At 46.4% G+C, this 14,664-nt stretch overlaps 1 protein-coding gene across 2 annotated transcripts in view; it reads right to left on the bottom strand.

The window, feature by feature from the left end:
- Positions 1 to 14,664, bottom strand: part of Tfcp2l1 (transcription factor CP2-like 1) — a 59,691-nt gene extending 45,027 nt beyond the window's left edge. The window contains exons 1-3 of one of the 2 annotated variants that reach the window (XM_005397647.2): positions 14,489 to 14,664; positions 13,903 to 13,932; positions 10,521 to 10,672 (exon numbers count right to left, since the gene is read on the bottom strand). In XM_005397647.2, coding sequence (XP_005397704.1) covers positions 10,521 to 10,672; positions 13,903 to 13,932; positions 14,489 to 14,550 — 244 coding nt within the window. In that variant the 5' untranslated portion in view covers positions 14,551 to 14,664. The remainder of the gene's footprint in view (positions 1 to 10,520; positions 10,673 to 13,902; positions 13,933 to 14,488) is intronic. The other variant, XM_005397648.2, reaches the window with a different exon arrangement.

The following is a 14,664-nucleotide window of genomic DNA, read 5'->3' as shown; positions in this document are numbered from 1 at the left end:
CACTGGGATTACAAGCAGGAGCCACCGTGTCCAACTTCCAATTCATCATTCTAACCATAGCGCAGCGGCCCTGGATACCTGAGGCGGGAGCCCACTCCTCAAAGAGAAAAGCAACAAAGAGCAAAGCAGGTTTCTGGGCACTCAGTCCTCACCTTCCTTGCCTCCAAACATCCACAGGAAACAGCCCACAGTTAGGAGCAGGACAGTAACACTGGCTGCAACACTTTGATGTACCTGGACCTTAAATATGATGGGCCATGGTAGCCGTAATCCTATTTGTACGGCACTGGGGCAGAGCTGACTGTGCTTAGCTCCCCTACTCCTCTCACTACGGTAGTGCTGGCTGCCGGCAGCTGCTTGCATTAGGGATGGGACACTTCTCCTGGGTCCAACAGGCAGATCAAGTGTCTTGGGTCTAGAAGAGTTGTGACGCCTCTGTGAGTGATCATCATCACCCCGTGAGATGAAAATGGAGAAGACTCACTTAGCTGTTCCGGGTTGAAGAGGCCTATGGCATCGCCCAGTGAAAACGTGGAACCACCCCGCGGATCTGTACTAAGCAGTGCCAAACCCAGAGCTGTATCACTGGAGGTCTGGCTGGACTCCGGGGCTTTTATGAGCTTGATCTGCTCCGTCATTTTATAATACATTCAACTTGGCCAGGTAATCTCTGGGCTAGCTCTTTCCCCTTTAGAATTCTTCCGGAGTTTGGATGGTTTTAATATAATTCTCAAAAATAGATCATTCCCAGTTCATAGAACCCTGTGAAATTAGGTCATGTAAGTATTACACAGGTGGAACATCCTTAACCCAAAATCCCAACTGCCGTGATGTCCAAAACTTTCTGGGCAGCATCATGATACCACAAGAAAATTTCATACCTGACCTCACTGGATAGGTCAGATAAAACACAAGTGCATTAAAAATATTGTACAAAGTTTCCTTTAGGCTACATGTATAAAGCATATATGAAACACATGAATTTCCTGTTTTCCAGGCATGGTGGCACACATCTAGAGTCCCAGCTACTAGGGCGGGAGAGATAGGAGGATCACCTGAGCCCAACAGTTCTAGGTCAATAGTGCGATCCAATTTCAAAAAACAATGAATTTCATATTTTGACTTGGGTTCTGTTATGGTTTACATCTAGATGTCTCCCAAGAGCCTCATGCACTCATAGGTGGGGCTTTTGGAAGGCGAATGGATTTTGGGGACTTCTGGCTGATTTGCTATTAGGAGGTGGGGCATGGTAGATTTCAATTAATGAACAGAAAATCCAGCAAGATAATGTAGCAATTTAACAAAGCCTTAACAATCTAACTTCTTTTCTCAAGTTCACGTTCAGGTGGAAAGATTTTTTAAAAATTAACAATGAAGGTAGCTATCTTATAAAGCTGGATTTCTTTCATGAATATACAGAAGGCTCTTATTTTGCTTTTTTTCTGGTGGTGGTGCTGGGGTGGAGCTCAGGGCCTCACACAGTCTAGGTGAATGCTCTACCGCTGAGCTACACACCCCCAGCACTTTTTTTTTTGAAGGCAAGGTCTAGTTATATTGCCTGGCTGGGCTGGAACTCATGGGCTCAAAGAATTCTCCTGCCTCAGCCCTCTAAGTACCTGGGACAAAAGGTGTGTGCCGCTGCATCTGTTCTTTTTAACGGCTACAGAGTATTCTACTCTGTGAAGATTCTGCATCCATTCAGTAACTGTGAGACAATGCAGTGACTGTATAAAAAGGAGTAGAGCTGAGTGGTACTTCATTTCTTATACGCCGGAATAAATGCCTAAGTGTTACAGTGTGGGGAAAGTGTTTCTTCTATCAAAACAGATGTACATTATTAAAACATTCAAGTGCAGAAGCTCTTTCTTAAATGAGGCACAAAAACAAGGTGAAGTCCAACAAACCCTGATCACATAACAATTTATTTTTAAAACTTATAACAAAGAAATAATAAGTACATAAATTAATTATAAATGAGTGAAATGAAAAAAATGCATTTGGATTTCCAGTGTGTATTAGGAAATCCAAAATCTGCAAAAAACTCTTACAAATAAATAAGAAAATGGTGACATTTCCAGTTGAAAAATGGATAAATCACATAAAAGGCACAAATAATAATTAAAATATGAAAAAAATGTCCAGCATCATTGAGGAAGTAAAATTTAAAACTAGACTACCTTATATTTTCCCCCACAAACTACCTAGAGTTAAGTTTTGGCAAAGGTAAAAGCAGTGACATTCTCCACTTGTTCAAAGGTGTATTTCTGCCAGGTGCTGGGTTAGGACTAGCAGTGTACACAAAGACCACATTCTCTGCCTTCGAGGAGTTTACAAATATTCCTCATTAGCAACCCACCTGTTAATCACTTTTAGACTTACGACAGAGGCACACTGTTCAGACTTACAACCTGATCCGCTACTCCGATACTCACACTTACAACCTGTCTTTTTTTGTACAGTTCTGTGCGTCTTGTTTATAGACCCTCAATGTCTTGTTTCTGTACAGTACACCTTGTATATGCAGCACTGTGATGCTTGCTGATTTTCCTGTACAGTACTGCAGTTTTATGATCTCTTCTACGTTACAGTACCGCACTACGAGTTATGCAAATAAAAGCAAAGCCATCAAGCTGGAGTTTCCTCTGACCATTTCTTTGTTCTGAATATTGAAACGCACATATTATATGTAATTCATCATTTAGCCACCAATTCACTTAACGACTTAGCCGTAGGAACAGAGTGTCTATATATTCCAGGTGTGGCAGAGCCGGGGGAGAGGCCAGAGAGGAGGAAATAAACACATTCACATAGTTACTATCTTACGTTCTCACTGGTGAGACAAAATACCCAACACTCAGAGTTAAATGGGGAAAGTTTTATTTAGCTCACAGTTTGTAGAGGTTTCAGTTCATAATTGGCTGGCTCCAAGGCGGGGTGGGCATAGCAGAGGGGGATGGCAGCAGAGAAACAGTCCATGGCAGAGCAGGGCAGGCAGGAGGCAGCAAGCAAGCGACAAAACACAGCAACAGCTGCCCTTTCTGTCCATTATATTCTTATCTCACACCTTAATGCTAGCATTGCACCATGAATCAATCCCAGCATGACCGCCTTGATCCCAGCACTACACAACCTAGATCCAGCCACCCCAAAAAGCCCCACCTATGATCACACGAGGGTTTGGGGTGACATCTAGATACAAGCCATAAAAGCTCCTGTTCACACAAACACAAACAAATACAACTTCAACAGTAGCACCTATCCAAATACTGCGCTGGCGATCGAATGCGTAGATGTTTATCCTGTACAGATGCACACTCCTGATTAACCACAAACTATACACACACGCATTCTCACCAGCGCACTGGGTGTGACTGAAAAAATGGCAACAACCCTATTGTTCCTCAAGAGGGCAAAGCACAACACATCTTTGCAGTGACCACATTGCAGCCAGAGAAGATCAGCCTTTTCACCCCCGGTACTAGGGATGAATCCCAAGGCTCACACACGCTAGGCCAGTGCTCCATCACTGAGCTACACCTCTGGCCCCCTTTTTTATTTAATACACCTCATGGAAAGAATTGGAGCTATTTTGTTTGGGGGGAAAAAGCAGTTGTCAAACCATGTATATATAATGTAATCACATTTTTCTTAAATAAGAAAAGGTACATACACCCCCATAGGCATATGTACATGTGTCCATATAACTAGACAAGTATTTGCTAATTAAAGAGTAAGAAAAATCTAGAAAGCAGCATGATGAAAAATTTTAAAGTACATATTTCTATATCATCCAGCTGCTCTGTGTTACAACGAGCATGCATCACTTTTGTGGTCATAAAAAGGAGGAAGGCATTTTTAAAGTCATACACTTCAGGGTGTTTTGGTTTCTCCAGTTTATACTCCTAAACTGCAAGTTACAAATTAATCTGGAAGGAAAACTTCAGCTACAGGGAAAAGATAGCAAGGATAGTGACTCATCCTTCACCTCATTCCTTAAATTCTCAGTCACTCTTGTTTCCCCATTTGATCCCCGTCTGATCAGTATTACCCAAGCGACTATACTTTTTGCATATTATTTGACCATAATTTTGTCCCACCTCACACCCATCCTATGATTTGCCATTGGATCGATATTACCTAAGCAGTTATACTTGCAACCTTATCGATTGGTTATAGTTCTATCTCACCTTAAACGCACCTCACCCTGGGGCTTTGCTCACCCTTGAGAAGCACAAGCTGGTGGGCAGCCCACTTTCTGGGGCCCCGTCTGTCCCTCTCAGACAGCTTTCTTTCTCTCAATAAATTCTTCCTACTCTTTAAAAAAAATTCAGTCACTGATATGGCTGAGAAGAGGGAAAAGTGAAGTGGAGACTTTCTGTCTGCCGGAGATTTGTCATTGACTTCATTCTCCAGGCCACTGTCTACTGCCTGCTGGTTTCAGATGAGGAAACCCTGAATCCTGGAGATTAAGCGATTTCCCCAGAGAAGTGGTAAAAACAGACAGCATTGTTCCTTCTAAGTGCTGGGACAGCAGGAGTGGCCACCCGGGGCTCTTATCTGCCTCTGACTGCTGCAGCCACCGAGAGGCATAGGGGTGGGGTAGGAGCCACCAGTTCTGGGGTCTTCTCCCTAAGGAAGCATTTTCTCCCCACCCCACTCCAGCAGGCGCCTCTACACTGATTCCCACTCTCTCACTCACCATTCCTCAGAGCAGTACCGCAGGACCAGAGAGAGCAGCTGCGCCTAGAACCCTTTAGCCAGGGCAAGGCTTGGGGGAGAGAGGGCACCGCCACTTCCAGAAGTGACCCAGGCCTGCCCTGTGGTGTGATGAGGCTCAGCAAATCTCATCCACTTCCCTCCCACTGTCACCTGGGGAATACTACATTTGGGGAGAATAAAGCAAAAGGAAAGATCAGAGCTGGGTGTGTAACTCAGGGGTAGAGCCCTTGCCTAGCAGGCATGAGGCCCTGGGCTCCACTCCTCCTAGCAAAGGAGGGGGAGGGAAGGAGAGAGAGAGGGATGAAGGGAGGGAGGGAGTGAGGGAGGGAGTGAGGGAGGGGGAGAGGGAGGGGGAGAGGGAGGGAGACAGGGAAAACACAAGAAAGTGCTGTGCAAATCCTAAAGCACTCACCACAGAAGTATCACCCTAAGGCTCATACTGTGAAAGAGCCCAGGGCTTTTTATAAACACAACTTTTAAAATGGCATTTTAACACCCCACTGAAGAAATGTCTGCTAAGGGTTTTGTCTGTTATCTGGGTGTGCGGGGAATGAAGAACTGATAGAAGTTAAGCAGGTCTTTCTGCCTTTAATCTGTTTCAAAGCTACCGTCTTTCAGTTTAAGAGGTGCCACCATTCTTAGTCCTAGAGCCACCATTCTTAGTCCTAGAGCTGACGCTCTGTTAATCTTTGAGCTGAAAAAAGAAAGAATAAAGATAGTAAAAAAAATCCTAAAGTCCCAACTCATTGTCATTGTTAACTTTCAGTACAAGATTAGTGAAGTGTTTCCTCTTTATCAATAATAATGGCAGAAATGTAAGTCCTCAGCAAATACCAGGACCTCACTCTACACTGTCCAGTTCCGTGTGTGTGCAAGTGATGCCAGGGATTGAACCCAGGACCTTCACACTGAGCAACATCCCCAGTCCTTATATTTTGTTTTGAGACTGGGTCTCACCAAGTCACTAAACTGCCCATGTTGGGCTGGAATTTTGTGATCCTCCTGCCTCTGCTTCCCAGAGTGCTGGGATTATAGTGTGCCTCACTATGCCTGGCTGTACAAATTTTATCCATATGGTACCAACTACTTTGTACAGATTTTATTTTCCACATCTTAGAGGTAAGCAATAAGGCAAGGAGGGTTCAGTAACTTGGGCTGGCTGCCTCAGGACCCATCTTTGGAGAAGCAGGTAGAGCCCTGGGTCCCTGGTCTAGGTGCCTCCAGCCTTATCACTCCTACTGTTCACTTTCCAAGGCCCACTCACCCCAAGCCTTAGGCTTTCTGGGACAGTGTGTTCAGTAGTCGTCACTCCCTGTCTGCTCTTTCAAGCCGTTCTAGCCTTTGCAAAGGGCTTTAATTTCTGTGTCACCATCCTCCTCTATCACCGAAAAAATATTTTTTGAATGAATAAAAGACTCCTTAAAAACTCATATAATTAAGACTCAAGGTTTTGGTGGAATATATCAAAGCTTTCTCCATAGCAAATCATTCTCGCAAAGCTGTTTCTTATCTGGCATTCTCCTCCTCTCCCTCAGGCTCTCAGCATTCAGGAAAGAACCTTCCACAGTGACCTTAAGCCACTGACAAAGTTATCTGAGATCTTGCAAGCCTCCATCCAACAGGTATCCACCCCTTACACAGACTTCTTTCAGAGGAAAAGGACATACTTTGTTTTCAAATCATCGTCACCACGTCCAGCACTAGCCACTGGGCTTAGAGATGGACACCCAAATGTGACACACATCAGCCAGGCCACTCCTTGTCCAGGCACTGACAGGACACCGTGCTGAGAAACTGGCGTCCAGTGGCTTCATAAACACTTTTTTTGAGTAGTACTGGGGATTAAACCCGGGGCCTTGGCACTGAGCTACATCTCCAGCTTCTTTATATTTTTTTATTTTGGATCTTGCTAAGTCACTAAATTACCCAGGTTGGGCTTGACTTTGGGATCTTCCTACCTCAGCCTCCGGGAGTGCTGGGATTACAGGCCTGTGCCACCAGGTCCAGCTGACAACTTTCTGATTTACAGATTCAGCGTTGTTCCCGTGTTTTAAGGGAACTTTCAACACATCACTACAAAGAAAAGAACGCATGATGGCCTCATAGAAATAGCCCACTAAATAGCATAGAGCCAATCGAATAAACACCAACAGCTGAATAGCAAACTTCCATTAACTGAAAAGGGCTTGAACGATGTTCTAAATTATGTCAAATCTTCTTTATTCCCCCCCGGTACCAGAGGCACAGCCCAGGTCTTTGTGCAAGAACTTAGGCAAGAACTTTGTGCAAGAACTAGGCAAGAACTTAGCACTAAGCAACATCCTCAGCAAAGAGAGGGAGAAAGGGAGAGAAAGAAAGAGAGGAAAAGAGAAAGAGAGAATGAGTTTTTTCAAAACATTATTTTGAGATAGGGTCTCACTAAATTCCTAAGTTGCCCAGGATGGCCTCAAACTTGGGATTCTCCTGCCTCAGCCTCCTGAGTACCTAGGACTACAGATGTATACTACCACGCAAGGTTCAAATCTACTTTTTAAAATTGGATTAAAATGTATTTGTTACATGACATAAAAGATAGGCTACTTAAATATGCTGAAAAAGCATGGTACCACAGGACTGTATTCTTAGCTACTCAGGTGACCGGGGCAGGGGGATCAAAGTTAAAGCCCAGTCTGGGCAACTTAATGAGACCTTGTCTCAAAATATAAAGTTTAAAAATTTAAAATTTAATTGATTCCTGGTACCAAAAAAAAAAGATCTAATTGGGTGGTAGAGGACTTATCTTGCATAGGCAAGGCCCTGAGTTCAATCCCTAGCACTTTAAGAATAAAAAGATGTCTAGTACAGCATTATTGCTAGTAGCAAAAGAAAGAAAAAAATAGAGATAGAAAAAATAAAAGCAGTCATCCCTACTTTTATAATTTTCTAGGTAGTTATAGAGCATTTACTACTATCAAGGCATCAAACTTAATTGGGGATGCAATGTTATAAATGGGACGAGGCTTGGGCCTCACAAAATTTCTATTCTATGAGAGAAAGACACTAAAATAATTATATTGTGTATTTGCTCCCCAAGTTATGACAATATTCTTTCCTAAATAACAAGAGGAAATAGTAAAACACACAGACATTTTAAGTATCTAAGATATTTTAATAATAAAGGAATATGTTATTATAAGAATAATATTTAATAAAAGCAAGAAAATTGTATTAAGCATACGATTTCCTCAATGGTCAAAAAAAGTACAGCATGAAATCTTAATGGCTGTAAAAGCAATCTATATGAATAAACGGGAGAAGGTGGAACTCAATATAATTCTTAGCATGTGGGAGGCCCCAAGTTTAATATCAAACACAAGAAAAAGCAGGAGAAAGAGGAGGAGGAGAAGAAATGATTGGGGATGGCCAAGAAAATAGTTAAAGAAATTTGTACTCTCAAATGGAAGAATGAATTTGCACAGTACAATGAGTTCTACAAGAAATGGGTTAAGAATCAACAAGAGTCCCTTTCTGGCCTAACATTTCACAGTTTTTCAATAGTTTTTTAAATGTTTCAAAGTGATATTTTAAACCAGTGAGAAAAGGATAAATTAGGCAACAACTAGTTCATTAGCTATTTAGAAAAATAAGGAAACTTAGATCTTTACGTTGTACCACAAATTCCTCAAGCATTTTAGTGTTAAAATTTAAAAACCATTCAATGGAATTTCAAAAACTATTAAACTAGTCTGAAGACAGACAGGCACACTTCCAAGCACTTTAACAGAATGAAAATTTTGTTTTGTTTTGGTTTGGTTTGTTGTGGTGCAGCTGTGAAACCCAGAGCCTTGCATGGGCTTTACCACTGAGCCGCATCCCGGCCCAGAATGACAGACTTGACTGTGGAGATTTAAAATGCACTTCTAGGCTGGGGTTACAGCTTGATGGTAGAGTGCTGCCTAGCATGGGCAAGGCATTGGTTTCATCCTAGGACTGAAAAAAAAAAACTAAATAAATAAATAAATAAATGTAAAGCAAATACATGAAATTAACACAGGATGATGACACCATAGGGTACCGCTTTCTCCCTCTTCTCTCTATATTAAAAGGATAATGCATTCATTTACATATTGATTTTGTAGTCCCGGGATGGAACCCAGGCCGTCACACATGCTAGGGAAGCATGTCTACACTGAGCTGCACTCCCCGCCCTAACTTCTCTTCAAAACCCTTTAAAAGACCAAATATGTTGACTGCCAAACCCTGTCCCAAGCTGGCTAACTAAAAAAAATGGAGAGGGGTGTAGAGAACACAGCTGATGACCTCACAAATGGGAGCAGGTAATGACCACAGACACACAGTGAGACCTCCGTGCCATGGGAGGTTGCCGGGAGCATCAGGTTGGCAGCCTCTGAGAGCACCATGCAATTCCTTTGCTCTGGTTAAGGAAAATGGCAGAGACCCAGAAGGCGGCAGAACCCCACAGGAAAAAGGACAAGGGCAGGGGCCACTGCAAAAACAGCACAGAGACAGAGGCACTGTCGTGCTGGGCCAGTCACCTGCCTCCATGGGCCCGGCCTGCGTGACAAGCCATGGCCTCAGGACCATCCCCGGAGGCGGGCACCGATGCTGACAGCTTAGCTGGGCAAGACCCACAGAGGCCCACAGCACTGCCCACATGATGTGCCTGGCCACAGCCACCTGCAAAGCCAGAGCGTCTCCTGGCTCAGGAGCCAGCGAGTTCAGCCGACAGACCCTTCTGATCACACTGGACTTCCACCCCGGCCGGCTTCCCAAAAGGAGGCCAAGTTCCACAGAGCAGAGGCGGCTGCCCGCAGCAGAGGAGACGCCACAGCAGTGCGACCCTCCCCACACAGAGCCCACAGCCCTCCCACACCTCCCACGTAAACAGGCGGCACAGAAGCCTTGATGCCCGGGGAAGGAAAAGCACAAGTCACACGGACACAGCTGCAACACAAACAGCGCCCACTGGGACACGGCCCGTGTGCTCTGACCAGAGCACCAACAATAGAACAGCCGCTACCATGCCAGGTGCTGCACTTACCTTCCACTTTTTAAACTTCACAAGAAATTATGCTTCTCATTTCACTCATGGAAAAAGAAAAGACAACGAACTCAAAGTCAGAGCCACAAACGGTTGGAGTAGGAATTCAAGTTCCAAGGCTCATCCCCTCAAGTCATGGTAGCAATCTCATCCTCACTGGCCCAAAGAGCCTTGGCCTGGTGCGGCTGGAACCCAGCCCCCGTGCTGTACAAGGACACAGGCTGGCCTTCCTGGCACCCCTGCCACATGACAGGCCTGGTCAACCAACAGTGCTCAGCCTATGCTTCGAAGGTCACCAGTAGCAGGCCCAGTAAACAGCAGGAGCAGCCACCAAGCATTGTATCCACCCATAGAGCAGCAAAGACACAAGCCACACGTTTGCTGGCCTACACTCATAATACAGTGAGGCTTCCTTTCTTTGGAGACAGGTTTCATTATGTTACCCAGGCTCATCCCGGCTTCCTCCTGTGCTCCAGCAATCCTCTTGCCTCAGCCTCCTGAGTAGCTGGGATTCTAGACATGAGCCACCATGCCTGGCTTTCCATGTTTCCATTTTTCAGATGAAGACAGTGAGACTTGGAGAGTCCACAACTGGGAAACCTGAGCCTGTGTCTGACACCAGAGCCTGTACTCCTTCCCCAGCAGCCCCTCACCTACTGGAACAACAAATGTGGCCCCGCTGGGCCTTCCACATCACCTCTCCATTGTCAGGGCCATCCTCCCACATCTGTCCTCCCCTGGCCTGGGCTCCAGCCACTACCTTGGTTGAGGTAGGTCAGGGTCTCCTCATGTAGCTTCACCGCTGGTGATGTGGCAGCACACAGCACGTACTGCAGGGGCGGCAGGCGGGCCCCGTTCTCTGGGGACAGCTGGGGCTCCTCCTGCTTGAAGATGGGCAGCGCAAGCACATCACTGCAACACACAGGAAGTGACAGTCAGGGACCAGCTATAAGCAGCCCTTCCCGCAGGCCAAGCAAAGGTGCTGGACTTGGTCAGAGACGCAAGGCAACTGGCGCATTGTCGATCACAGCCGCAAGCCTCCTAGGTGTTTGAAGTCACTCTTCCAGGATCCTAAGGTCCCTCAGGCTCCGGCAAGATCTACTCAATCAAGTCTAGGAGGTAAAAATGCAGTTATCTGCTATCTCCAGAAAGCCTAAGTGACAGAGAGACTAGTAGCGATAAAGTGGCCTTTTGAGGCCATTTGGTTTCAGTCCATAGAAGACTACTCATAAAGTCTTCTTTCCTTCCTTCTTCCCTCCCTCCCTTCCTACCTCCTTTCCTTCCTTCCTCCCTCCCTCCTTCTTTCTTTCTTTTTTTGATACCGGGAATCAAACTCAGGACCTTGTGCTTGCCAGGCAGGTGCCATGCCGCTGAGCTATAATCCTGGCCCAAAGTTTTACTTTTAGAATAATAATCTGAACAATATTTTTTTTAGCCCGTCATAGTGGTGCATACCTGATAGAGACCCTGTCTCAAAAAAAAAAAAAAAAAAAAAAATTAGTGATGTAGCTCAGTGTGAAGGCTCTGGATCAGTCCCCAGTAAGACACAATAATAAGTGATAACAATGTTTATTTTTTAATCAACTCTTCTCTTTACTAGTTATTCTTAGGCCAGTTAAAACTGTTCCAGAACTCTGTAACCCATGCAAACTTGCTTGCTTCCCTCGCTCACGTTGAGGTCTTCCTCCACCCTTTCTGAAAAGGGGACAACGAGCCTATAATCCTTGCTGCAGTAATGCTCACAGCAATCTTTCCAAAATGCAAAAAGAGGTGGAAGAACCTGGGTTTCAAGTCAATTTTCTCACCCAAGTGAAAAGTCTTCAGTTGCTCAAGGATTCTTTTCTTCCACCTCTAAACAAAACTCTCCCACAGCATCAAAATAAAATCAGCCTCCCATCAGCATGTAGCTGAGCTATTTGTCTCTAAATTTCTTTTTAAAAGATAGCATCTCATCATATTGCCTAACTGGCCCCAAACTTCAGGGCTCAAGAGATCCTTCTGCCTCAGTCTACCAAGTAGCTGGAAATTCAGGTGTACCCCACTCAACAAGAGAACACGATCAACTACAAGCAGCACAGACTCGCTTAAGACCTCTAAATTATGAGCACTATAGAGAAACAGGTGGCATAACAAAGTGCCACGCCCTATCCCGATAGCCCTCCTCCCTTTGTGGGTCCTAGGTTTTGAACCAGACTAGCTGACCCTACTGTACTACATAAACAGCGTCCCTGGCACAGTCTGTCCTCTGAACACATCATAAACGTGTGTCTCTCAGATACAAAACCGACACACACCCCAACAACAGCTAACCAGCACTCAGGAGGAGACGCCCGGCTTTGGGCACGCCGGGAAGGTTACCTATGCAGGCTTCCCTGCCACATCTGCTGCCCACAGAGGACAGCATGGGGCTGACCTCGCTCCCCTGAAGCATGCGTGCCTTTTTCCTTTTCCCAGCTCTTGTGGTTATCTAGGAACACACACCGGAGAAGCAGGCAGGCCTGCTCACCTGGGGATTGCATAACTCCATGTTTGTCCAGACCATGTTCAGTTAATAACCCATGCACTCCTGCCTTTAAATTAAAAAAAAAAAAAAGTGATGGGAGGTTCAGGGGGTTAAGAACCATTACTCAACAGCAACTTGCTTCAAGCCTGACATCCTTATTTGACAAGGAATAAAAGTCACCAGAACATCAAACAGAAGGGAGTAAGGGCCACTGCCCTGGGGAGGTCACACAACTTGCAGAAGTTTTGCCGGGTGAAAATGTCCAAAAATATTTTTTAAAAAGTCCAAAAATATAAAAAAAATCCAAGGAAAAGGACAAGATCCCCTCTCTAGAGTAGTGGGGTGAGGGATGTATGCACTGACCCCTATCTTATCCTTTATGAGATCAACCTCTGGGAAGGCAAGACCATCAGCAAGAAATGAAATTTGAAAAAGCTAGAGCTAGAAGAGCCAGGGGTGTAGCTCGGTGAAAGAGCCCTTGCTAACCGGACCACTCCACTTCCGGACCCATAAAAAAAGGTGAGGCTGGAAGTGTGGCTCAGTGGAACACCACTTGCCTTGCACACACGAAGTTGAATTCAATCCCCAGCATCCCAAAAGAAAAAAAAGACTATGGACCTTTACCATCCACGGTTTCCCATAATCACTCCCCCAAGCCAGGATGACTTTATAGCACCTTTCGCCCCCAACTTTTGGCCTCCTCCCTTCACACAGTACCAGCCCAAAAAGGTACCAGCGCTACTCCACAGACAAGTCTACATCTCGGTAGTGGATGTCAAACTGTACCTCTCACGCAAGAGGACAACTCTTACCTAATGGGACCTCTTGGGTCTCTAGGAAGCTTTAAACACTGCACACATCTCCAATTCAAGGTCACCTTCAAAGTCATTTTTAAGGCATGTCAAGATACTTACTGGCCACAAACTAAATTCAGACAAAACTGCAATGGGCACTTCAGTGAAAACATCCCATGGTAGCATTTTCTATTAGGGTTCATTATAGAATATCGATGAAGCATTTTTTCTAAGTGGGCAGACCCTTATTCTTCTGCAAGAAATTAACATCCTTTCGGTGGGATTGGTGTCCCCAAAGCTGCTTCCCTTTGGTGACACCACCAGGGTCTGCAGGGAGGCCACAGTCCTCAGGACCTTCTACTTTCTGCCATCTCCTACCACTGTCAATAAAATCTGGCTGATATATCAGTTAAACCCACTCGTTCCTCTGCTTTCTGGAAGGGGGAGGCCTTTGGAGAGGACAGCTACACTGGAATGATAACCTGTAGTCATGCTAAATTGGAGGAGGAACTTCTTGAAGCCAAAAGCAGCGCTAAGGGTTGGTAACTATGGCTTTGGGGCCGTCAGTTCCTGAGACGCCTTCAGCCTCACAGTTCACTTTGCCTGAGCTCACATCAAATGCCCTTTGGGTTAAATTAGGGACATTTAATAAACTGTGACTAGGATAGAAATAAAGACAGGCTAAAGCTGGTTCCAGCGAGTTCAGAAAGTGAAATGACTGCCCATTAGTAACCAGCCAGCTGCACAACAAGGGGAAAAAAAAATCTTCCTGGAACTGAAGCAAATGGGGGTCCTACTTTCTAAGAGGGGGGTGTAGAGAACTTTGCAAAACAGGCAGGACTTACTTTTCCCTTTGAAGAGCACTAGTCAAATCCCTGCAGAAGAAGAAAGATTTCCATCAAGGGCAATAAGCGTTCGAGCCTCGGCAAACAAGAACAAGACCACTTGGAGCAGGGCAGCCTCCCCTCCCGAGCCCTCCCCGTCCACCACCGGCCCACTCGCCGGCCCCTGAAGGGCGCTAGGTTCAGAGAGGGGCAAGCAGCAGGGCACAGCTTCTCAGGGCAGGCCCGCGCGGATGGCAGAAGTTTTCTCTTCGCTCCCATAAAGCGGGGTGAGAAGAGACACGGAAGGGGGACGCCTCTGGAGGCCGCGGCCGGCAGGTGCGCCCGGGCCGGGAGCCGTCGGGGAGGGGCCCTCTCGGGCGCCAGATTCCCAACCCGGCCATCCCCTCTGCGCGCCGGGTCCCCCGGGCTCCTCCGATCGGTCCCCACGAGGGGCTCTGGGTGGGTCTCCCTCTACCTCCCCAGAGGGCGCGCAGCCGGGCGCAGGGCCCCGGAGGGCGCCCCCTCTCCGCCTAGGTGTCGGACGGCGCGACCCCGCCCAGGGCCGCGCCATCGGGCCGGGGCGGCTGGAGGGGCGCAAGGCCCTTACCGCAGGTAGCTGCCCGAGTTGTGCTGGTTGTAGTGCTCGGGCTGCGTGTGCCAGAACAGCATGGCTGGAGCTCCGAGCGCGGGCGAGGCGCGGCAACCTGCGGAGACGCGGGCGGCGCACACCGCGGTCACCTGAGAGCCGCGCCGGGAACCCAAGGTGCCCGGTGGCCCCGCGCA

Source organism: Chinchilla lanigera, unplaced genomic scaffold (assembly GCF_000276665.1).
Source record: "Chinchilla lanigera isolate Chin_1 unplaced genomic scaffold, ChiLan1.0 scaffold00058, whole genome shotgun sequence".
Lineage (NCBI taxonomy): Eukaryota > Metazoa > Chordata > Mammalia > Rodentia > Chinchillidae > Chinchilla > Chinchilla lanigera.
This window is presented reverse-complemented; position numbering and strand designations above follow the sequence as displayed.